At 39.3% G+C, this 26623-nt stretch overlaps 1 protein-coding gene across 3 annotated transcripts in view; it reads right to left on the reverse strand.

Moving 5' to 3' along the window:
- LOC132145393 (transcriptional repressor p66-beta-like) overlaps window positions 1-26623 on the reverse strand; it is a 39419-nt gene that overhangs the window by 9322 nt on the left and 3474 nt on the right. The window contains exons 2-7 of one of the 3 annotated variants that reach the window (XM_059556402.1): window positions 17795-17966; window positions 4939-5298; window positions 3863-3992; window positions 3634-3765; window positions 572-700; window positions 40-210 (exon numbers count right to left, since the gene is read on the reverse strand). In XM_059556402.1, the coding sequence (XP_059412385.1) occupies window positions 40-210; window positions 572-700; window positions 3634-3765; window positions 3863-3992; window positions 4939-5297 (921 nt within the window). In that variant the 5' untranslated portion in view covers window position 5298; window positions 17795-17966. Of the gene's footprint in view, window positions 1-39; window positions 211-571; window positions 701-3633; window positions 3766-3862; window positions 3993-4938; window positions 5299-17776; window positions 17967-26623 lie in introns of all 3 variants that reach the window. The other 2 variants (XM_059556403.1, XM_059556401.1) reach the window with 2 other exon arrangements.

Consider the following 26623-nt stretch of genomic DNA (forward strand, 5'->3'; position numbering starts at 1 on the left):
CACGAAACATATTAGAACTAAATGACTGTTTGACCGTACCTGTTGATAGCTCACTGCGTTACCCAAACCACCTGTGGAGGAGCGGCCCATGCCAGGCTTGGAGGGCACTCTCTGACCCTGAAGCTGGGCAGGATTGGGTGCAATAACCCGCTGTGACATCATCATTTGGGGCAAAGATGCATTGGCAGCAGACCTGATTACTGTGTGGCCCTGAGGGAAAAAAAAAAAAACACATTGAGAATTATTAATAACTCCGCAATGCACTGCATGAACACTAGATGTCAGCAGACACTGTATATCAGATTACACAGTGTTGACATCAAATGCTTTGTTTGTACCCAACAGATGGACCGTAATTAAAAATGGTAACTAGTTCCAATCTATACAGTTATGCTGATCTTAAGGTGCTGCTCCCATGGCAACCAACAGCAGGCTCTAACATGTTCAGTCTAATGAGTGCAACGTATCGAGGAGTATCCATGTGCATTGTGCTTGTGCTTGAAATCATCAGTAATACATGTAGGGGGGGGGAAGGAAAGGCATATACTGGTGTGCATAAACCCCCATGTACCTGTGCAGTGCGCAGGCTCTGAGGCTCAGATGAGTGCATGCCGGGCCGGACAGGTAGTTTCCCGAGCCCCTGAGAGCTGTGCATGGGTGACGGCTGCACTGATGACGGGGCATTCTGGACCACCGGCACCTGAAGAGAGTAATGTGTGCTTCTATCAAAAACTCATGTACAGAGATTCATTAGAACGTAAAACAACAAAAAACACACAATGTATTAGTGGAACTCGAGCACCATTTTTCAATGTTAAAGCTGCTGAGCGACTTCCACCAATTGGAAGCAGAAAAATAGGTATTGTTTTGAATTTTACCGATTGTTTGGGATTTTTTTTTTTTTTTTTTTTTGATCCAAGCACTTCCCTTATAGATTGTTCAACAAACAGGTAATCCTGTCCCGAACTCATTCATTTTTTTTTTTTACACAGCCCAGTGAGGTCATATAGACAATTGTGACATCTAACACTTATTTCGCAAAAATGAGAGGTAGAATTTATGTATAAAACATACCAAACATATGATAAGCGTATTCATCTATAATGGTATTTTACATGCTAGGGCATTTCAAGAAACATAATACATAAATCACATAATAAAATTATTACTACTGTGCAATGCATGTCCATAAACAATGCATTACCATGTATAATAATAATAATAGTAAATAAATACATGCTGCGGTTAAAAAGACTATAATGATAATACAAATTATTGTATGCTTGAGTAGCACCAAATTTTCATCTTCCAGCTTAAGAGCAAGCAAACATTATCCGAGTGGGTTGTGGCACTTGCATGTCATACAAGAGTGAGTGTCTATGGGCTGTTCCTGCATCTAGACAGACACTGAGTTGAGAAGCTAAGACAAAATCTCTCAATGGCACAGTACATGGACAAACATTACACAGAGCTGTGATATGGTATCTGAGGTTATGGCTGCCCTTCTCGCTCACTGTTACCCTATTTCACCCCCGCTAGCAACTAGCGTCCTTTCAACAATAAAACGATTTACCTTGACAGTTTTTCCTGGTATTAATATAACACTCAGCTGGACACGAGGGGAGGTTATTTTGCTTGGTGCTAAAACAGTGAAGGTGAACATGCTGTACAGAGGAACTGCAGTGGAGATGTAGAGTACAAATACAGGCAGATTTACAGCAATTCAACACTGCGACAATCAATGCTGATTTTTTTTCTTCTAAAATGCGGTCTCCAATTACAATTTAAAATGCAGAGACAACTATGAGAAAGCCAATTGTGAGCTGGTTTCACAGAAATCAGAAGAGGATGTTCACAGTAATATTTAGAAAATAGGATAAAGTTAAAAGTAACTATACTCCACTTCAAAACGATACCAAAGTTTTTTTTACTGCAGCAGTGTGACACAATTTAGCACACATGTGGCAAAAAGATAATTCATAATAAGAGGTCATAGCTCATGAATATTAACTAATTTGTAACGCTTCATAATTTGCTTGGCTAAGTCAGTCATGTGATCCAATTCGTTTTCATGATCCAGGTCTTCACTATAGTAGAACTGTGTAAATTTGCAAACAGTTGCTGAATTAATCTGTAATTACAAATGAACTTCGCCGTCGTGTTTTGCATCGACTTGCACACTATCATTGTTAAGTTTGGAGCCAGTAAGACCAAAAATTCAGTAAAAATAGTAATATTGTAAAATTCTTCCTTTTAAATATAATTTAAAATGTAATTTATTCCTTTGATGCGAAATCTGCATTTTCAGCTGGTATTACTCCAGTCTTAGTATGATAACATTCTGAAACATCATGCAACACTAAGGCCCCGTTCACTAGTGCATTTTTTGAAAGCGCTGCAGACCCCGTTTTAGTTTGAAAACTCTGGGGTTGCATTTCAGTGTAAACCAACCAAAACGGACACTTTTGAAAAGATGGCGTGGCTGCCCACATTCGCTCTGCATATCCTTGATGACCGTGTAAACAATAACATCATGCGCACTGTTGTATATAGATATATAGGTAAATTCCCCATGTGATCAATCCAAGCACGTAGACGCGCCCGCAATCTAAATATTAGGGAATCTACCTATTCATATCTATGGCTGTACCCGCATGAATGGTCCCATGACATGTGTTTTAGGTTGTGTAGTGTAGACGGAGATAATTTCTGAAATGCAGCAGAAACGCCTGTGTAGATGAGGATCATTTTCATTCTAAAACGCTGTTTTAAAACGAAAACGCACTAGTGTAACCGGAGCCTAATATGCTGATTTGCTGCTCAAGAAACATTTCTTATTATTAAATGTTGAAAATGTTGTGCAGCTTAATATATTTGTGGAAATGGTGATACATTTTTTTAGGATTCTGAAATGAACAGAATGCTCAAAATAACAGAATTCGTTTGAAATGGTAATCTTGTTACATTGTTAATATCTTTACTGTCAGTTTTGATCGATTTAATGCATCCTTGCTGAATGAAAAAAAACGAAAAACAAACAAAAAACTAAAATCCTTAAATTGTCTGCACTGTGTCTGTCACTCCACTCTGTTCCTCTTTCTAGCTTGAACTGATGGTAAAACTAAGGACATTATTAACTGTCTTTACATTTATTCTGAAAGATGAAGCTCACGATTATGTAAAGGGGTGACATTTCCGACTAGTGCTTACAGTGTTCGGCCAATTACAATGCAATGGGTCAGCTGGCCAATCAGAGCAGACTGTGCTTGTCAGAAGGTGGGACTTTGTAGAAAACTATGCATTTGAGAGAGGCGGGGCATAGAGGACATAGAATAACGTACAGTATTTGAAAAATCATGTGTTTTTTTTAACATTAAAGCATGTCAACATATTCTGTTACACCAAATACACAAAATAATGATCTTTAAAAAAGCATCATATGACCCCTTTAACTGCACACTGCACTTAACGGGCACAGCGTTATGGCAGGTTTTCTCAATTCCAAAAAGGTCTTCAACATGCCTGCCTATCCAATAAATATAATTCAAATTCACAACTGACAGAGTGTAGGGTTACTGGCCCAGTTGGCATCAAGTGTAGAGTAAGGCACAGGACATGGTGTATGGTTCTGACCTTTTGCACTACGTTCTCCTTCTGCATCTGACTCTGCCTCAGTTTCTTCAGGAGCACCAGCTTGGCTTCCTCCAGCCTGAGCTCCTCTCGGAGAGCTTTGATCATCTGCTGCCGCTCGTCGCCAGTCTTCCCCTGCAGAACAAACACACAAGAGAGATCAGCAACTCATTCAAAGGGTTTAATGGTGGGTAACCAACAATAGATGTGATTCCTCCACAGGAAGCTGCACCTTAAACATCTCCAGGTTGGCCTGATGCTGTTTCTCCTCAGGGTGAGGTGTGCTCCGGGGGCTGGACGCCTCGTTGTCTGATAAAATGATAACGTCTGGTGATGGAGTGCGTCGCTCTCGAACTAGATCGCTATGAAGAGCAAAAATAGTGGGATTTTTAGGAGCACCGTTAATAGTAATTTTTAAGGGAGTCCAGATAAAAAAAAATAAAAAAAAACAAGGCCTAGCAACACCTGCAGGATAAAATCATTAAAGTATTATTTAATTTCACACCATACAGCAAAAACATACTCTACTTCCCAGAATATCAGTTTTTTTTTTTTTAATAATCTGAAATGTGCAACAATTTACATTCCAAAGCGACTTACATAACACATTAATTATTATCTCCAAGCAAGCAAAACGATTGAACCCAAAGTAAGTGAGCCCAAGTTTATTTATACAACTCATTTTCCTGACACTAGTAGTTTCAGGTTTACTTTAAATAAACTTGTTTAGTCCTGCCATTTAAAAAAAAACAAAAAAGTTTTTTTTTTTATACTAAAACTGAAATAAAAACTGTGTGTGTATATATAAATATACATACATATATATACATAAATATATATATATATATATATATATATATATGTATGTATATTTATATATGTATATTTATATATACACACACTGCTTGAGATATATATATATATATATATATATTAGGTTTTTATTTAAATATAGAAAGCTGAGTGTATATATGTATATATGTATGTATATATATATATATATATATATATATATATATATATATATATATATATTAGGTTTTTATTTAAATATAGAAAGCTGAGTGGGGGGAAATTTAAATACAAAAATAGAAAATGATTCACAGCATTAACAAAAACAACACCAGAAAAATACTACAATAGCACTTAATAAAATTATATGTAAATGATTTATTGCAGAGTAAGTGGAACTATGAATTTTTTGAGTTTATTATATTTGTAAACATTGCATTTTATTTATCGGTATTTCCGGTAAAATACGGTACTCATTTCAACAAACAGATGTTGAACGCTTTCCCGAAACCTCACCTTCTTCTGGCACTCATGTCCACTGGCTCATCCACTATGTTTTCCTTCCCATTCTTACTTGGACCTCCATGGCCCCCGACTCTCAAACTTCCATTCATCTTCTCCTCGTAGGCCACAGCGCCCATCAGCCCCTGGCTGCCCCCGGGCCCTTTGCCCTCTGCCATGGCTGCCGCAACCGCCGCCCCCTCCAAAGTGGCCAGATCCTTGCGTTTGAGGAGGGCGAGCATCTTAAGCCTCTCCATGGCCTCGTGACCCTCCATCTTCAGGCGCTTGGCCAGTGCCTCGTCCCGCTCATCTTGCGCCTCCAGACCCCGCTTCAGCAGGTTCAGCCTCAACGCCTCCTCAGACATCCGCTCCATCCTGTCAGCGACACGGAGAGAGAGAACAGTTGAAAACAAATGCTTTTAATCACCCATAGTAGATCAAATAAATAATAAAATCATTGAATTTTAAACAACTTGGGGCAATATTTACTTGATAAATATTAATAAGAAGTTAACTTTTAAACAAAAATACATGCACAGTGTTCAAGAGTACATTCATTTTCACAGCTGTATCAAGAGATTTTACTGCTACTGGTATCAAATACTGAAATTTTGGTATCGTGGCAGCCCTAATCTGTGGGAATCAGTACAAATTCCCCTGCTTGAGACCAACGCAAATCACTTAATTATTCTTTTACAGCGAAAGAGCTGAGAGCAAGTGCGAGAGAGTGAGAGAGATCTACTATGACTCCTCACACGCCCACAGACTTAACAGAGCCATTAGTCTGCCTCGTGCTGAGGCTGTGGACTACAGTGCTCGAGAACCAGGGCCTCTCCAGGCTTAATTGATAAATTACATGATCATTACATACAAATCAGTGTAACTTCCATGGTTTGACTTGGTTTGAAATTTGCTTGGGCTGCTAGTAGAGAGGGTCTCCCTACCTCACATTCAGCACGCGTTACGACAAGAGTGATTTCTGAGTGCACACGCAGCTGAACGGAGCTTCCCAAAACTGCCACTGACAACGTCACAAAGCTTTCCCCACTTGTGGGATCGTATTTCTTGCACCAGATTACTGAGACTGAAGATACAAGTCTTACTCAAGAACTATAATTAGAGGATTTCTCTCTTTTTTTCTGATGAAGTGGAGTTTCACTCATGGACCAACATCAATGCTTTCAGCTGACAAAATCTATGTATTCTATAAATAAATACATATTTTTCATTGTTTTACAGTTAAAGTGTGCAATTTCAGCTATGGAGACACAACTACAGGTAAATCAGTTGGAACAAAATACATTTCAACATTACGCTTCAGCTGTAATTTTAATTTGATTTAAAACCAACAACTGTTCTTATTTGAATAAAGAGAAAACAGGAAATAATGACTCAGAAAAGGTGTGAGCGGCATTCAAACTCCTAATCGCCTACATCTGAACTAGCGATACGCTGCAATTTCAATCAAAAACATGCTCTAGAAAACTGAAAACACTGGGTCACATTTACATTCATACACAGAGAACTTCATAAAAAATTCCCACCTGATTCACAACTTGCATGTTAGAACATGAACTGGTTCTTAACCTTGTTTAAATGTTAATGAATTTAGAGCATTCTATATAAGTGCACAAGCGCCCAAGGTTAGTCATTTGCATAAAACACACCCATAACATCTCCATATAAGAGAATGTTTTGCACAGACTTTCGTCACTAAGCAAACTTACCAAAGAAATTCTCATCTGAGAGCACAGAGCAAGATCTTTAAGCATATATGGAATACTGTACAAAATTATCTTAACACTTTCATGAGGCCACCTAGAGTATATGATTTTGCCAACATGTGGTAGTTGTTTCCGCAAATGAAGAAAACCCTAATAGTTCTTAATGAATCTTGATTGGTTTGTGAAAATTGTTTACTGAAACGTTTTTCGGTTTAATTCCAATTAAAAAAATTCATGTTGGCGCCTCGCTAATTGACCACCTCAGCTCCATTCATCAGCTCATGGTACGCTAACTCCTGCACAACGGCTCTGTTGACGGATCTAGTTTTGAAGCACGAAGAATCTGTTTTGGGAAACAAAGAGAAAACTACAGTGCAGTAGATTGATAAAAAGCACAGTCTTGCTAAAGAGACAGAAATGCCTGGAAGACATCCTCTCCATCTGTCCGAGAGTGTGGTCTCTTAAAATATAATTTATGGTAAGATGGGACACATCAGGACCACAAATTCTTAAGTGCACAGGTAAAACTACAAAACGGTGTTCTATAAAAAACGGTGTAATATGCATGTTTGATTTTAACACACGGTTAACCCAATAAATGGTTTAAACCAGTGGTGACATTGGTTTATTGAAGCACCAGATGAGCCAATTTCTGCTGCATTCTTACAGTCAGCCATTACCTTTCTTTTCTCCCCTCTGGACAAAAGCACAACACACCACACGGGAGTCCAACAGCCAGTCTATAACGTGACTGAATCACTCTGTGCGTGTGTGTGAGTGTTCCCATGCAAAGCGCACACATACATTGCGGGGTCATGCGTGCTCAAGTGCAGATTTGATTGTGTGTACACATAAGACTCCGAGTCCGCACTCGGAGACTGGACATGCGTCACATACTACAGATCTAAATGATCATGTGTGTGTTTGCTCGTCTTTATTAGTTAGGCACGCTTGGGCGGACCCTTCATGGCCAGAGGGCAGAGAGACGCTCTCACCCCTCCCACACGCACACACACACGGGGAGTGTCTGGACAGTGAACGTGCAGGACTCTATGCAGGCTATTGTTTGTGCTGGAACCTCTTTATCTGACTGATGCATTTGTATTCTGCTCGTAGCTTCAGTCTAAAGGTAAAACATTATCAGGTGCTGCCGCTTGTCCAGTATGTATTCTTTGAACCCCATATATAGTGAGAGCAAACCTTTAATTGCATATAAACACAGTGAAAACTTTTAAAGGTATACACACATGTACATTTACAGATGGATGGAGGGCTGGGGAAAAAATACATTTTCATTTGTGTTATCCTCCTCAGTCCTGATATTAATATTTTTTACATTGCAATTTTGAGCAGTGTAGAAATTTATCATTGCAGTGCTTCTCAATTCACAAATGAATGACTCCGAGCCGTTTTTGTGTGTGTGTGTGTGTGTGTGTGTGAATGAAAAGCATACATTGTGACCAGTGGAGCACGGTTCCCGAAACAAATGACTTTTATGGACCAGTTATTTTAATGAAGTTAAAAAAAGGATTCGTTAGGAGTTTGAATCGGGAGGAAGGGTCTTAAAACACTGCTCTGTAAAATTTACAGCAGAAGCAAAGTGAGGCTTTCTTATGGAACAAAATGGACATTATAAAATTAAATTTATCCAAATTAACTGGCACAATTTGGAAGCTTTTCTAAACCAAGAGCTTGTTTTGTTAATTAATTCAAGTAAATTCCTTATCTAAGATTATTGGAATATTGGCAATTGGAATCTAATTGATTCAAGAGCTTGTCAATACGAATCAAATATCAGATTGAATTAAAATTTCATGAAAACTAGAGCTTAAGAATCAAAAATCAAAACTGGAATCCAGTTCAATCAAGAGCTTGTAAATGAATCATACCAAACGCATGATCTAACCAAATTAAGATCTTGAGAATCAGAATCGAATCAAAATTCGAATCGAATTAAATTGAGAGCTTGTGAATAAGAGTTGAGTAGAACTTAGAAACGAACTGAATCAATTGCTTAGAAATCAGAATTAAAAAAAGGAAATTCATAACAATGAGGGCTTGTAAAGAATTCAAATTCATATTTAGGAATCAGAATCAAAAAAAAGAAAAAGAAAATAATTAAAAGAGCTTATCAACTAATCAATACGTTTCAATTTGAGAGCTTGAGAATCAGTATTAAAAATCTAAATTGGAATCTGAGAATTGAATCTAGAAGGCTGTATATCTAACTGAAGTACATGATATAGGCTAATCATATTGCTAAGTATCTAAGGGCAGCTCCATTAAATAAGGTTACATCTAAAAATGAATACAAGGATACAGAAAACACTGGCCAAGTGATCCCATTTTTATAGCGTGAAGCAGACAAAATAAAAACAGAATCTATTCACTTTTGAAAGAAAACACATCGTGAATACTCATGGTTCATCTCTGACACCTCTGAGCTCCCCTCTCAGTTTGAGGTCATGCAGAATGCAAACATTTGCCCTAGGACTCCTTAACTTTGATTTCAGTGTATCTGCAAGCGAGGGATTGTGTATAATGTGATGCTGGGATCAAAGGTGTGTGGATTCACGTATTGGTCAGGAGAAAAGTAGCATGGAACCATGTTCCCGCACTAACAGACCACATATAGACAGACAGCGAAGGAGAGTTTCTCATCCGTGTGTTGACAAATGATGCTCTTTGTCATGCAAACGCCGCACAGGTCCTGGTGCAAACACACAATCAGCATACGTTGTCTAAAACCTTTTGTTTGGCGCTAATGAATATTAGTTAACCTCCAGCTCCTGGAAAGCTCAGACGTAATCATCCATTTCTATAAGATGTAACTGATCGCAGGCAGTACTGTCTATGGCAGCCATGGTGACCTTGCTAAGCCATAATACTTTAGAAAGAAGGCTTTAGAAGTGTGTGTGAGCAAGATGAATCCGTATTCACTAACTGGACAAGTAACACCTCCACATTTCTGGTTGCAGTAATACTATCTAAGACCTCATCTATCAAATGACATAGGCTCATCGCAATCGTTACTTTCTGAATTCTCTGACGTAGAAAACATTTGGTGTATTCTATTCTGCCAGTCCAGCAAGCTACACTACCATGCATTTTTAGCTGAAGTTCAAAACAAAACATGCCACTTGGAAAGCTTCAAGAGAATCTAGATTAGAGGCATTAAAGTCATAAATAAAGGTAAAACGTGAATTTTCCAACTATTTCCAAGTATCCATGGTAAGATTATTTTACTTATGTAAGGAATAACCAGCAGATGGTTATTATAAAATAAACAATGTTCAAAAATAAACCAGAATAACGCTCACAGATTATAATAAACATTCAAAAGTTTTGGGTTGGCACAATTGATTTACATGTTTTTTTATTCTCACCAAGGGTGCATTTAGTTGATCAAAAATACAGTTGTGAAATATTACAACTTTATTACAATTTATTAATGAGATGCTATTAATCCAGTCCTCAGATTCACATGATCAATCAGAAATCATTCTGATATGCTGAAAACGGCTACACTGCTTAATATTTTTGTGGAAAATATAATACTTTTAGGATTCTTTGAAAGTTTTATTTGACATTTATTTGAAATAAAAATATTTTGCAACATTAAATGTCTTTTCTGTCACTTTTGATCAATTTAATGCATCCTTACTGAATAAAAATATTAAACCTGAGCTAAATCTGACATCGAGGATTAAGGTTTTTATTTTATTTATTTTTTCATAGCCAACTACAAGTCACTTGGCAAACCTCAGCCAACCAAATGCTAAAACTAGGCCTGGCTGACCTTACAGTCACGTTCAGCTGCAGTTCCTATGATACACACAGTACTGTAGTTATTCCTAAACCCAATTAAGCTCCCGAGACCCAGAAGCGACTGGTCTTAAAATGCCTTATTGTAGGGACATCCCCAATTACAAATTAAATTGAGCTGTAATTGGTCCCCTGATGACTTCATCATCATCTCTCTATCATCCCATTATTTCTCATGTCATCGTTTGCACTTATTCTTCTTCTGGCATAGTTTAATCATAAATCCGCCGTTGTGTTGCAACGCAAAGTCTAATTTACAGGACTGGCTTTACAAGCACAAAAATATCCGGTGATCTCGCTTACAAAACTCTACAAAAAGAACTACACTACAATTTTAAGAGGCGGCAGACTAACGTCCTTTAATTTAACAACAACGATTGAAGAACTGAAAAGCAAGCACATAAAAGCCTGATATATAATGTCATATCCTTACTACAAACCACCCACCTTGCACGACTGAGTGTGTGAGAGGAAAAAAAAATGGGGGAAGAAAGAGGGTAAAGAGTGAGAGAGAGGGAAAAAAATGCGAATGACTGAGACAGTAGAACGAAAGAGCGAGGGAGTGCGTGAGCAATAAATGCACAAGCATACACATTACCAACAATGGCACCAGCCGGCCAATCAAATGGTCCGTTCAGTGCACGTCAGTCTGACCCCCCCACACCTTTACATAATATAATAACTGTTTCAGTCAGCTGCTACAAAAACCAGACTCTTTTTACTCGGCCCACTCCTCCTTTATCCACCCCCCCTTTTTGCATATCGACGCACACACACACACACACACCCCAGCCACCCCCTTCCTCCTCCTCCTCTTCCCCAGAAACATGCACACGCGCACTCCACGAAAGACTCACTGCTTTGGGCACTACGCCAGTCAACGCAGCAGCTCTGAGATAAAAAGAAAGAGAGAGCGAGAAAAAGAAAAACAGAGATTCACAGAGTGAAATGGTGTGCGCGAGCACACAGCGGATGAGCCGTATCACTTCACTCCAGATGAGATTATCTGGCGATCTCTCCCAGCGACCCTCGCAACACCCTAAACCACAACTTTCAAATCTCCATTTTATCTAATCAACCTTTTGTCCCACCATATAGTCCCACTGATCCCTTTCGGATGGTCCCTGGATAGTCACTCACGCAGGACTTCTTGCCAAGGTAGGGTAAGGGCCTAAAAACGTGGAACAATTTGTGAGTGTGTGCGTGTGTGGTTTGATGGGCCATACCGACACAAGACTCACTTTGTGCCCTTCAGACCCGCCATTCTAATACAGCTGTGCCACACACCACAAAGCAGAGCAAAAACTGACCCCTCCCTTCTCGCTCTCCACCCCTCCCCCCCTTCCAAAAAAAGTATTTCTTTTTTTTCCTCCCTGCGTTGTAAAAATAAACACACACGCTCACTTTCTGGGGGCCCCTTAAAAGGTACGAACGACCACAAACTACTTTTCGGTTCTTATTCTTTTTTTGTAAACACATACACAATGCACGTTTGGGATCTCAGTCGGTTCAGGTGGGGGGCAGAGTTGGGGGTTAGGGCAGACGGAGGATGAAGAGGACGAGATTGAGATGAAAAAATGAAATGGAAGAAAAAAAAGACAGCAGCACTCTCCTGACACGCTACCCTGTCATAATGCCAACCCTTAATTCCCCTCTGCCCATCCCCCACCGGCACACCATTTTCTTTATGCACACGCCACTGCTGCCTGTCGATCAGATCACTGCAAGCACAAAAATGTCCTCCTCCTTCTGCCCCCACAGCAAACACCATCACACCCTGAAGCCCCTTGAACCGGTACACCACAAACACACGGGAAAAATCAAAGACCCTTGCCCCCGTACAAAAGAGAAGCGATTCGAGAAGTGTATCAAAAAAAATTGCCAGCTAAAAGAAGTGATGATAATAATATGGCCGGTTGCAAGTGCACGATGGAATCCGCAGCTCATTTCACGCATGATCTGCATCATGACAATTCATTTGGCTGACGTAACCCACTGCCCCACCTCACGGACCAAAGTGCTGGTGGTATCGCATCCTCCCCCAGAGATGTACAAGGTGCCTTGTTTTAAACAGCATGCTAGGACTCCCCCAGGACCAGTCTGATATCTGAACGCTCAGATTCCTTCATGCAAGAGTAGCGATGTATCCTCCCCAAGTTTCCTCCTGAGGCGCAGCACTTATCGTGAAAGAACAGGGGTTTGCACCCATCTTCACTCCCCCCCTGCCCCCCCCCCCATCCTCCACCCTCAGAGGCTGGCCAATCTCCCAAATCTGCCTGTTCGCATGCAGCTCCTCTGATCACCAACCTGCTCAATTGGCTAGATTAAGCCTTTCCTGTTTGCAGCATCTGATGCTGAGCACGGAGACCTCAAAATGGCTGCTACACCATCGCTAAAGGTGTGTGTGCCCACCCTGATTAATAAAGAAAAAAAACAAGATGCACTGGGCAAGAGCAGGTCTGGCTGATCGTTTTGTTCTCGGAAGTATCCGTTTGGATGGAATCGCCGCTCTTTGGGGTTTAAATGTAAGGAGAGTGATTTATAGTGAAGGGCAGGCGTTGACGCAATAACCTAGTTAAAGCTGGAGCGAGCAGGCCTGGCTTAGGGTCATACAAGGTGAGAGCCATGAACGCTTGGGACATGGAGGCAATGGTGGATGTCAGAATGCAAACTTCATAGTAATGTCTCAGATTTGGTTGGGAAATCATTTGGGTGACTTTTCAGAAGGATCTATTTGATTTTTAAGGAGTTAACAGTATGGATGTGGTGGGAAGGAATAGTTCACCCAAAACGGAAGTAAATGACAGAACGTTTCTTGTTCCAAACTTGTATGATTTACTTTCTTCTGTTGATATGCTAAAGAATGACTAATTTTATGGACAAAAACAATGTGGTTCAAAACAACACCTAGGCTCCAATGACGCTCACTGTATGGACAAAGAAGAAGAAGAAGAAGAAGACAGACAACTTTCAAAATGACTTCTATACTCTGAAGAAGACAGCAAATCATACAGGTTTCTAACAACATGAGGGTGAGTAAAAGAGGACAAAATTTTTTGGTGTACTGTCTCTTTAAGCAGGCCTCTGTTGACTTTGGAGTAGAGGATGAAAATACTTTTTTCTGTTTATATTATTTGTGAAGAGGGGTTTGGATTTGACATTTATCATGTCAGAACTCTCGGCCCTGGATAAACACTTCATACACCGAATAAACATTCTCCTTACTTTCACCACAATGGACAGAGTGTGTAGACGTCAAGCAAAAAATGCAACCATAACAAGAGTGAACTTAAATATTTAAGTTAATGTGCTAGAAAAATATAACCCTCTAAAATAAAGGCAAGGCATATGACAATAAAAGAAAAGAAAAAAAAAAAGGCACCTTTAATCTTCTATTAATCGTATAAAGATAACCAAGATGGGAAATGATGAACGACTTGGCTGTAGTTGCTTTTAAGGTGACCATGTAGTGACCACACTTGCTGCCAAGCCTTTTAAACAAATACAAGTCATTTTAAAGACTGAAGGCTAGAATACACTAACAGATTTTTTACCCAGACTGCGTTAATGGTTATAGAGGAATAAAATGGGAATTACACACTAATAGACTTTCAAGTTGTTCCGAAACACAACAGACTCATGCAAAAAATGTGTTTGTTGTTTGGAGACAATGGGTTCTAAAATCAGCTCAAAATCAGGTCTTGGTGAAATCTTTCAATTCTGACTGCAAACTAAAATCAGCAAATTGACATTCAGTAACTCGGATCAACACATTCAGACTGCAAATCGGGGCAAAAAACTGGGTTTTTTAATTTTTAAATTTGGATAGCCTAGATTCCAGCTTTCAAAACTGCTGCACACCCGAGCCCTTCTGGCATGTTGCAGAACGAAATGTCAACAAGGTGACGACCCTCCATTTGCCATTAGGAGGTTTATCTTCAGCTCCTCAGCAGCTGGCTGCCACTCCGTGAACTCGCTTTCACAAGCGACAAAGCACCAGCGAGAGTGTGACCTCCCCCAGGGCGCGTAAAGCAGAAATATGACTTGAACAGCAGACCCGGGTCTCATGATCTCATGCCGCAGCCATTTCTGCAGCCTGACTCCAGTAGAGACGCAAAAGCAGGTGACAACACCGGTTCGGTCAAGACCTGCCCGATTTCTTTCATTCGGCTGTCACTTTGGCTCTCGCTTCTCCTCGCTCTGGTATCCACCACCTGAGGATCCGAGAATAGGCTTAACTAGATAAAAACAGCTGAACAAGGTGGTGAGAAATGTGAAAAGATTTAAATGAACAAACACAGCACACCTGACCACAAAACATGCACTCTGGACCAGAGAGAGGCTTTAGGGGCTAACTAGTTCACAACAGTTACTTGTCACCTTTCTGTTTTTAAATTAGTCTTCCGAGTGAGTAAGCCCTCTGATCAATATGGACTGGCAGAACACTTGGGCTTAAACGTGTGAAAGATGTCAACAGAACAGCTCCCTAAACCCCTCAAGAACATGAATCAAATGGCTTTACAGAACACAGCCTTAGATTAGAGAAGCTTTTTTGACTTTTCTGAAAACTAGGCCACCGATTTTGCAGGTACTCCTGGACAAAACTGATCATCTGCTTTTCTAAAATGCTATTTAGAACACAAACTTATTAGCAAAATGGGTCAAGGCATCTGAAATAAAGTCAAACATACAGTGATCCAGAATTTGGTCACAATTCCGAGTAGTTTCCAGACCAGATGTTCCTCTTGTGTCGCTATAAATACAAAGCTCTGTTTGTTTAAGCATCCTGACCAGCATAACACAACACTGATTCAACCAAAGGCATGACTTTGGGGCAGGTCTATCGGATTGTCCGACCAACAGTAGATGGGGAAAATGTTCGGAAAGCCCATTTAAAAACTTGTTACATTAACGCAGATACACAAGCAATGTGTATGTGGAGAACAATAATGTATAAGTAAATCGGATCAGCAAAAGGAGTCAGAGTTACTTTAAACTCGACATATTCTCAAATGTTGACTTGTAATGACAACAGAGTGTGGTACACAGTTTACCACAATCCCATCAAAAATGCTACAGATGCAGCTGTTTTGGGATAGGTGATGCATAATGTTTTATATAGTTGGAGTTGCAGTTTTTAATCTCTGCTGTTCCTTATGCGGGAAATCTGATAGACCATAATATCAACATTAATTATTAGAACTGAAGCTCAGGGAAGTTAAAGTACAACACAGCAATGAACTTGAAGGGCAGTATACTTTCTATCAGTGAGCATCTGAGAATTAGTATCTGCAGTGCACATCTCCAAAAAATCATAACCAATGAGACTACCAGAGAGGTGTAGTTGGGCAGAATGGGAAGAAGCTAACAGATTTACATTTATGTATTAGGCAGAAGCTTTAATCCAAAGCGACTACTTCATTCAAGGTACACATTTAGATTTTATTAGTCCTTGCCTTCCTGGGAATTGAACCTATTCCGCTGATATACTCTACTGTTTGAGCTACAAAAAAATCTTACCAAAGTTCAATCAAAGAAACTTCACATGTGTACAAGATGCTGACGATAAACACTAACTTTGAGCATTCCAATATTAACAAGAAAGAACAAAAAAAAAAAAAACAGCAAAAGTCCTTGTAGAAGGCGTTTTCAAACAGAGCCCTGAACTCAATATTTGTAATTGTAACAAAAGAAAAAAAACTTTCCAGATTTTTCAGATATTTCAATAATTTGCTTTGGATTCAGCACAGCTAAAAGCCTATTAACAATTAATTAAAAATAATAATAATTACATCAGAAACAACTAATAAAAGTAAATTAACAATTAGACTTTGTCTTCGTAACATAATGCTTACTATAAACAGGTCTGCATTCAGAAAAATACAAAGCTGCTTTCATATTTCAAGAAGGGAATCCCTTGCAAAGGATCACAAAATTTGGGAGCCCTTGGCATCTAAAACGCCTGTCCTAAAGACCTTCCAAACAAACCAACAAATCACATTCAAGGAATCCCACTGGAGCTCTACAACAATTGTATTCATAAGATGCAAATGAAAATTCACATTTAAAAAAAGCTTGTTGACAAATTTATCAGTATAAATCATTTCTCGCATCACACGCAATCCAGCCGCGATGTGATGCAAGCATAATTGAGATGTTGTAAGTCAGCTGTGCTGTGAGGTCACAAAAGTAGGTTGCTGAGAGGGAATTTCAGGACAGGCGTATTAGCATACCGTCACCAAATGGCACGTTACGCGCACGCTCCTATGCTGACAGGAATTTCCAAACCACTTCTGGGAGGTTGAGTTGAGTACAGTATCTAAAGCTTAAATGGTTAATTCGCTAATTGGACCGTTGTCCTCACCAACGACCTACACAATGGCTAACTATTACAGTATATTACTCAGAAGAGAAATCTGCTGGGAATATGACCAAAATTTGCATACGGACAGTTTCTGACACTAATGAGGCCAATTAGGCGGATGGCGCCCATGGCAACTAAGTTGTAATTGGTTGGCTGGATACATACGGGACGTATGGGTAACAGGATGTGGGCTGAGTCAAAAATGTGTTTTGGAGCTACCAGCACATGATGCATTTGATGCCTTACCTTAACGCACCTCTGCAGATTCAGCGAGTACCTGAGGGTAAAGCAACCAGGATGAGACTGCGACAAAGCAGACTGGTAGTCGTACCTGCAAAGCCAAAACCAGAAGACCGTCTGGCATGTGCTCATGTATGCGCACAAAAACATTCACCATCATCTGCATACCGCATGACAGAAGGGACGAGATCACAGCTGGTATCTCGGTCCCGGCGTCTGCGTGCACCTAGCCAGAAATGGCGTCTTCCTCTCACTGTACCGTTCAGCCACAACACTTAAAATCTCGGTCTTCATTAAACAAGACAACAGCTCATTGTGGTCGTTGCCATGACAACAGGCCCTTCTATTTTTAAGCCATGCCACTAATCAATTCCTGTTCTGCTGTCGCCCGAGGGAGGGAGGGGCGGTTCAGAAGGAGGGTGGGGGCAGTAGCAGGGGGCAAAGGGGAGGAAGTGTGTGGGGGAGTGAGGCTGAAGACAAAGAGACCAAATAAAGACAGCAACAAGATCTTTAAGATACCGAAAGAGGTGGTAGAAGCAACAGCGGTTAAAACAGCCTACAGTGAGGAAATGCGAAACCAGGTTTCCTCCTCGATTAGACCTGCGAGGAACAGTGCTAACCAGAGGCCCGTGCTAGTACGCAGGTACCAAAACCACACGGGGCTGCAAACACGAGGAGGAAATACTGAATGAAACTGAACTTTAATTTTCACTCGAACCTTGACAGTCTGAACCAGACTGCGTAGACTGATGGGAATTGTCTCTTGGGCAGGCCCCGGTTCCCTCTCTGCTGCTGCTCTTCCTCAGAAATCCTCACATCCAAACTTCAGCTCAAATACGTAGAGGGATGAGAAAAACCCTCAACAGGAGGTTTTCTAACAGAGACAGCAACTGTAGAGAGACGAATGGAGAGGATCTGAATAAAGCTACAGACCTAGTTATACAATATACAGACAGACTTCAAGGTTAAGGAGGAATACAATCTAATGCTCTTGGCAGAAGAGAGAAAATACACAAAGAGAAGCAGTGAGAAGAAAAAAAAAAAAAGCTCTGGAGATGAATCGCTCCGATATCCCTTAGAAGCTGAACGAGAATTTGAAAGATGGTCACAAAATAATAACGTAATTTAGTCAAAGCCATTATGAGAAAGAAACACACTGGCCTTGTTTTTAGATCATTTAATTTAGATGAATGGTAAAATATATTTCACACATTTGACCACTATTTATGATAATACGTTACAATGACACGAATAGTTCTGATTTCATCCAGGAATGCAAAAAGAGTTAATGGTATTTTGAATAGAATATCCAGACACAAATCTGAACATTTTCAGTCGCGTTTGCTTCCATTAATTTTTGATCAGTGTTTCGCTACACAACATACAAACTTTTATGCCAAAAGTGCGCACATTATGTATTCACACGTTTACCTCATATTTCTTTAATTACAATAGAACCACAATTACTTTTAAGACTCGCAGAAAGATAATTCTCTGCCGATCCATCAGTCAATAATACTTGAAAATAATTCCCATATTACAGTCACGGTAAACTTCTGCGTTCTGTCTCAATTTCATTTATGCATCAGTTATCAGCATTAGGTCACAGTAGAGTGAGTTTTGAGCGAAAACATTGTGTATTAATCTTAGGCCTGGGTGATAAAACGCTATCATTATTTATCGACTGTACTCCATCGATAACAATAAAAAAAAAGTTTGATATAGCACACGATATAGACACGTGCTAAGAGTGATGCAGACAGCACTCACAAACACAAGTGCTGTAGAAGTCCTGTGGCTTTGGGACACAAGCCACAACTTTCCAAAAGACTTAACACATAAGAGAGGAAATATTTGTTTACAATATATTTTGTTTGACTGTAAAAAAAAAAAAACATTATATCGTTGATACATTTTTACATTTAGCCCTAATTAATCTCACACTGTCAATCTGAAATAGACTAATGGCGCATGCTGACTTTCTGAAAAGCCCTGCATGGATTGAGGAGATTGAACCAGGATCACGAAACCCAGACACTTTCTATCTAATTTCTATTGTTGCAATGGTGTATTAACGGCTTGCTAGCTACATTTAAAGAAAAAAAAGAAAAAAATCAAGTGTAAAAAGCATATATTGATAAAGACAAGTTGTATACATTTATGACATTTATATATATATTATTACAACAACCTGACATTCATTAACTATACCTTACCTGACAACAGAGGCTAATCTTTTAGTGAAAATCTGCCTTCAGTATATAGCTGACCTATGTCTGAATGCATGACAGCATGTTCATATTCACCTACATGTATGAAACATGTTGCATCACAAAAAAAGGACTTCTGTCTCAAACCTTATAGTTACAGGGCTATATCCCTTGTGGCATCCTCCTTACGTGACAATAAGCATTGGTCTCTAATATACAGTTGATACAACCAGAGTCCACAACCTTATTCAACCTGAGAATGCGTGCTCTAAAATAAAGCCTGCATTATTGTGACTAAGGTGTATAATTATGCAAAAAAATATGAATCTTTCCAATAATCATATTTCAGAACAGAAGCTGTGCGGTATGGTTTGCCTGGTCGTGCTTTTAGGGGTATGAGCAATCCTTGTAGCATGCATAAATGCATAACATGTTTGTTTTAAGCAGTGCCGACTGAACTGATGTCATTCTCAGAGAGAATTAGTCTCCTGCTCCTTTAAAGAAAAAAAAAAAGGGAGTTACAATATCTTTTTTTTTTTCACCCAGGGTACCCAGTGGAGTCAAAATGCGAGAAAGCCAGTCTAAGCCGGTTTGTAACCTCAGGGTATGGAATTATCTCTTAATATGTAGCCGTTAGTGGTCAGGACGTCACACGAACACAGAGAGGGAGAGAGGGAGAGAGAAAGAAAGACAGAACGAAAAAAAAGACAAAAAGGAGGGGGCCAAAGGGGGCAGTAAGAGGAAAATGTACTTCTTACTAGGCGCTGAATCTAAAACCTGGCACCTTGTCAAGACGGCTCATTGCGGAACTTCAGACCACAGGGTGGGGCATACGTTGTTTAAACAAAAAAAATGTGAAAAAAAAAAGGAAAAATGCTGGAACGTGAGCCATCTGGAGAAAGCGAGGTAGCAAAAAGATTTTAAAATGGGGTTGAATTGGGAAGGAGGCAGGGAGGAAAGCCAGGCGATTAAAAAAGAAACCCTGCCGTATTCAAACCAATCAAATGCAAAAAACAAAAAATATCTGATAAAAATACATAAATATCCCCTAATACACAATCCCTGCACACTACCTTTACACACCGACATGACCAGTGCTTTATCAATTTGAGATAAAATCTGCAGAGGCTCCCTGCTGACGCTCAAAGTAATGGGCACACAGGCATATACTCTAGGAAAACATGATTTCCACCAAGGAACCGGCGCTCTGGAAAAGCAGATAGGCTTGGAGAGATGGACTGAGCGGAGTGCACACACACTTAGGACCAAAACTTCAAGAAAAGCCAGATTTCTGAATTCGTACAAACTCCATCCATACCGGCTGAAGAGAGATCACGCAGCCCTTCAAACAGAATGACCCAAGAAACATAGGCCTGCAGATGAATGGAGGGACACGGAGAGGATGCTTAAATGTGATAAAGTTCAATTTGTTAATCTGCTAAACAGTAATAAGACAAAGAGGCATTTGTGCAGGGATTATGGGAATTGTATCTTGCGGTTGCGCATGTACAGAAAGTCAGCTATAATTTTTATCAAGGTTAACTACAGCAGGTACAGCAGCTTTCAGAGATTTCCTCAAAGGTACAAGCTGAATTATTTTTCTTTTCTGTTTATTTATACATTTTAGTTAGCAGTTTCAGCCCAAGCTACTCTAAGGATCCAGCAATATCATGTCAAAAGTAAACTTTAACTCAGTAAAGAGGTCCAAGATGATATGAGAGATCAAACAGCAAGTAAAACCAGGTCAGATCAGGTGTTATTTAAGTATGATTTGTACTATTTTAGTATTTATTCTAAAAAAATATATAAAAAAAATAAAAAGTTTTTTTAATTTTAGTAAGTTTTAGAAATTTTGTTGTGCTTTTCTCTTTTATTATTAATTTTAGTTTTATAAATATTTCTATTCACCTTTTTCCCCCAGATTTGGCACTGTAGTACTTTAATTTAAAATCTTCAATTTAAGGGGAAGCAACCAGTTGCAGGTATCAGTGTTGCTATTGTTAATTGTTTTCAAATTACATTTCCAAATATAACAGACTTATTGACTTAAAGTTATAGTTTATCCCCCCCAAAAAAAAAGTTAAAAAAAAAGTTCTTTCTGTGGAACACAAATTTCGAACAATTTTGTAACAATTCTTTGTCCATACAATGAAAGTCATCTGGTTCTAAAAATATTACCGGACCCCGTATGTATTAACCCCGTATGTATTACATATTAAGATATTACATCACACAGGTTATAAATAACATGACGGTGAATAGAAATGCTGACAATTTTTGGGTGTACTGTCCCATTGAGAGGTTTGTTGCAACTGGACACTGGCATTGGCTAATGTCACAATAATAAAAGAGAAGTTTATGACTGCTTAGTCAAAACAAAATCATTTCTAAGACTACTTTAGCTTAAATAAATGATGCAATGCCATACACAACGTCAGGTCCATCAACTTTAATAGACAAACTAGCCCCCGGGCCATGAAAACGAAGATGGTTCCAGAGAGAAATGCTTCGGATGGGTTCCGCTTACTCTTTCATATTGCACTGAATTAAGTGTTCCAGCAGTCTTTCGATCAGCTTAACCCATCACGCAGCTCTCTTGCTCCTGAAACGAGTGCAGCCGGAGAACCTCGTGCTACAAAAGCCACCCATCTGGGGACTATACACCTATACCTCCCACTGTGATCATAAAACGGGTCTATGCGCTTCATATTCACTCACAGCTTCCGTCTTACTACAATGTAATACATTGCGGAATGATGAAAACAGCTCTGCCTGAATCAATACTTTTGAATTTTTCAACCAGATCCAATACCTGAACCTGCTGCAATTAATGCAGTCCACACCTCATCGCCAGAGAAAGCCCACTTGAGACATCAAGCAAATGAACAACAATCCAAAGCTCTCGTGACGGCCAAGACTCATGAAGCTTAAAAAACTCATCTATTTCGTGATTGGGATGGTAAGACACCATCCACCAGGGGAAAAGGAGGGGAAAAAAGAAAAAGCGACAACATTCCTAAAGCTTTGTCTCCAGTCGGGCTTTTCGCTCTTCACATACACGCATTCTTCAAGAATCAACGTAAGAGGCCCGTCATGTCATTTCTTGCTGCTGTTTATCCAGCTAAAGCATCAGGGAGGCCCTCTAATTAAACTTCACAGGAAGCCATTCATCTGGGCTGATTGTTTCTGCGTGGGATTTAATAAGCCTCGCACGAGGCCTGCACAAAGCAGCCTCCCCATTCAGGTGTTAACAAGACCAGCGCACAAACATACATGCAACGCATTACAGTCGACTCAAACATTCGCTCTCGCTACCTGCTCACTGTGCCCACCTAAGATCTCACAACTAAAATGGTGGAGAATAATTAATCAGCGACTGACAGAGCCAAGTGAAAAAGGCTGAGGAGTCAAAGGTTCCTGTGCAACTGACGACCACCAGAGGGATTCAGATACATTTAAAACTGTATCTGAGGCTGACATCTAGCCCAGATTGCTTTACAAATCAGTTATTTATTTCAGCTGAGCCGTACGCACTTCATCAGTGCTACGAGGAAAAATCAGCTCTATAAACCAGGCCGCATCCAAGCAGATTCGTCCTTTTCACGTTGTTCTAATTTGAAATGGGTTTTGTAAAGATTTAAAGAGACAGTTCACCCTAAAATGAACTGAAAATCATTTACTCACCCTCTTGCCACTCTTAACACTCTTTAGACTTAACACTCTTTAGTATATTTTAAGTGTATATAGGGTGTATTCAGTTTTCATTGATTTTTATTTTCATTTTTGAGAAGGTCAATCAACATTATTTTATTGCAATTACCTCAGTTATTTCAGTCAACATTTCTAATGTTCATTTATCTAATATCTATAGTTCATTTCAGCTGTATTTTAATGAATGCAAACAATGTTTAATAGTTTTAAATGATGATAACAACACTGTCCATTCTAAATTACTTTCTTCTGTGGAGCACAAAAGAAGATAGTTTGTAGAATGCTTATAGTGTTAGTTCAGCCAAAAATGAAAATTATGTCATTAATGACTCACCCTCATGTCGTTCCAAACCTGTAAGACCTTCATTCATCATTCGGAACACAGTTTAAGATATTTAAAACTGTGTTCCGAATATGAACGTTTTCAGTGGAGGGACTGAGAGCTCTCGGACTAAATCTAAAATATCTTAAACTGAGTTCCGAAGATGAACAGAGGTCTTACGGGTTTGGAATGACATGAGGGTGAGTCTTTAATGACATAATTTTCATTTTTGGGTGAACTAACCTAAAAATGGGCTTATTTTCCAACTCCCCTAGAGTTAACCAGTTGAGTTTTACTGTTTTCGAATCCATTCACCCAATCTCCATGTCTGGCAGTAGCACTTTAGCTGTAGCTTAGCATAGATCATTGAATCTGATCTGAACTTGAAGAGTCAAGTTTTAAATAGGAAAAATATAGAAACTCTTTGGTCATATTTGAGCGAGATGCTAATGGTCTAATCAGATTCAATTATCTATGCTAAGTTAACCTAAAAGTTCTACCGTCCGACCCAGAGATCAGCTGAATGGATTCGAAAACGGTAAAACTCAACTGGTTAACTCTAGAGGAGTTGGAAAATGAGCATATTTTCAAAAAAAGTGGAGTGTTCCTTTAAGTGTTTTTTCCACACAGTGAAATATGTTGTTTTGGACCCCACTGACTTTCATTGGTGTGGACAAAACAGTTAAAACTATCTCCAAAATATCTTCTTTTGTGTTCTGATGGTACAGGTTTGAAGCCACAAGTTTGACAGGCCGCCACAAATAAATCAATGTATGGCAAACACAATGAAACTTACCTGCTTGTATTCTTTAATTTGATCTAGGTGTCTGTGTTTAAAGTGTTTTTTTTTCTCCTCCTTTGGATGTCACCATCTCTCAGTGCTTTTATGAAGAGAGCGCATCTGCGCAACTTTCGGATAGTGCATCAAGAACCGGATTGACCAGGTACTCGTTACCACCGGTACTTAAAAAAACTGGTACTGTAACATTTCAATTTTTTTAGTACCGACTTGGTACCAAAGTACGGGTCTTTTGACAACACTAGACAGAATGTTTCTTTTTTTACTTAATCCTTTATAAATCACTTCCACCTCTATATACTACTGAACACTGACACAGACTGGTAACAGGCCTAAAAACAGTTTGTCATACTTTTCTTTTTATTTGCACTTCTTTCACTGATCTACATTTATCACTTCAAATTCATTAACATCATCCATATCAATTAGTAAAATGTACAAGCAACCGACAAGACTTCTCACCCTCAAAAGATTTTTGCTTGGGAAATTTTTTTTAATAAACGTAATGTTTCTGATTAAGGGGTAATTATCCTGATTTTTTCTTTTCAAAACATTCAGGTGTCAATTTTACATGACTATAGGTCATGAAATAAGCACTGATTTTGAGTACCGTATTTTTCAGACTATAAGTCGCACCTGAGTATAAGTCGCATCAGTCCAAAAATACGTCATGATGAGGAAAAACATATGTAAGTTGCACTGGACTATAAGTCGCATTTATTTAGAACCAAGAGAAAAAATTACCGTGTCTGCACTCTATGTCTTCAGTGTAGACTACAGGAGCACGGAGCAGCATAGAGCGCTCTCTCGCTGCTGGAGACGGTAATGTTTTCTATTGGTTCATTTCTCTTGGTTCATTCCTCTCGGTTCATGTCAAATTAGTTTTGATAAATAAGTCGCACCTGACTATAAGTCGCAGGACCAGCCCAACTATGAAAAAAAGTGCGACTTATAGTCCGGAAAATACTGTAGGTATCATTCAGACCTTCGCATATAGTCAATGAAGACTTGATACAGGCTGACAACAACTAGTATGAACACTCCTCGATTACAAATTTTCTCTATAAGGAAACAAATTAAAAATGAAAACAGCTAAATGATAAACTGCAGTGTACATGATTAATTACTCAAAACTTATGGTAGGCTATAAGTGATTAAGAGTTGTAACCCTGGAACTCAAACCACAAATTGAGTACAATCAAAAACGTTCCTGAGAATATGACAGACTAATTTCTCTATGATGTCAATGTGAAGGTCTGAGGTAATGATGTTGTCCATTATTACACTGCTTTATACAGCCAAAAGACATGTGCTCATATTGTTTCCTAGACCAATAAGCCTTATCTGGGGAAAGGGCGGGCAGCAGCCCCTAGCTTACCCAAGAGCCAATGAATCAAACCCTTTCGGACTTGACACTTTGGTCCTGAGGGTCTTTTTTTAAAACCACTATCACACAAAACCTAAAAACTACCAGACGTGAACATTTCCCTCTTATACTAACCGGCTTTAAAACAACACTAACGATACTGAAGGTGCGTTGAAGGGTAGGAGATCAATGGGAGGACATCTGAGTGGCAGTGCCCCGCTCTCGGCTCTCAGGATTGTCGCAGTGAGGGTTCGTTTTACAAAATGAGCACAACTTGGGTCCACATCATCATATTGCACTGCCGTAAATCTCATGGCGCATGTTTACAGAGCAAGTCGTTTTGTTGTGTCTACTCAATACGTTTGCCAAAGGGGCACTGCTAATTCTAAACACTACCTTTTCTGACCATTCAGCAGTCCTGAAACCCAGCCAAGTCAAGTACTCTTTCTGATCCAAGAGTCAATATCCAGTTCTGAGTGTGATTTCCCCTCTCAAATATCTTCTTCGATGGCATGGTCTTGTCTTCTAGATGAACCCATGATTGAATCCAGGTTTTGTAAAGTGCTAAGTCACAATATGAGCTAATGCAGAATCACCTGAACATAGATAGTTTTTAGATTGTGAATAGTAATTCTACACTTTCAAATGCTTATAAAAATGATTAGTTCACCGAAAAATGTAATTCTGTCATCATTTAACCAACCTCATGTGATTAAAGAGAACACAAAAGACATTTTAAAGAAGGTTAACATTGTTTTGGACCCCACTGACTCAAAGTCAGTGAAAATTGAAGCACAAATAAAAATGTGTTTTTGGGTGAACTATCCACAACTCAAAAGGCTTAAAAGAACACTCCACTTTTTGAAAATAGGCTCATTTTCCAACTCCCCTATAGTTAAACAGGTGAGTTTGACTGTTTTTGAATCCAATTTAGAATCCGATCTCCAGGTCTGGCATTAGCACATTTAGCTTAGCTTAGCATAGATCATTGAATCTGATTAGACCATTAGCGTATTGCGCAAAAAAGCTAAGCTAAAAGTGATTCAGTCAGACCCGGTGATCGGCTGAATGGTTTTGAAAATTGTAAAACTTAACCGTTTAACTTTAGGGCAGTTGAAAAATTAGCCTATTTGCAAAAA

Source organism: Carassius carassius, chromosome 8, assembly GCF_963082965.1.
Source record: "Carassius carassius chromosome 8, fCarCar2.1, whole genome shotgun sequence".
NCBI classification, from domain to species: domain Eukaryota; kingdom Metazoa; phylum Chordata; class Actinopteri; order Cypriniformes; family Cyprinidae; genus Carassius; species Carassius carassius.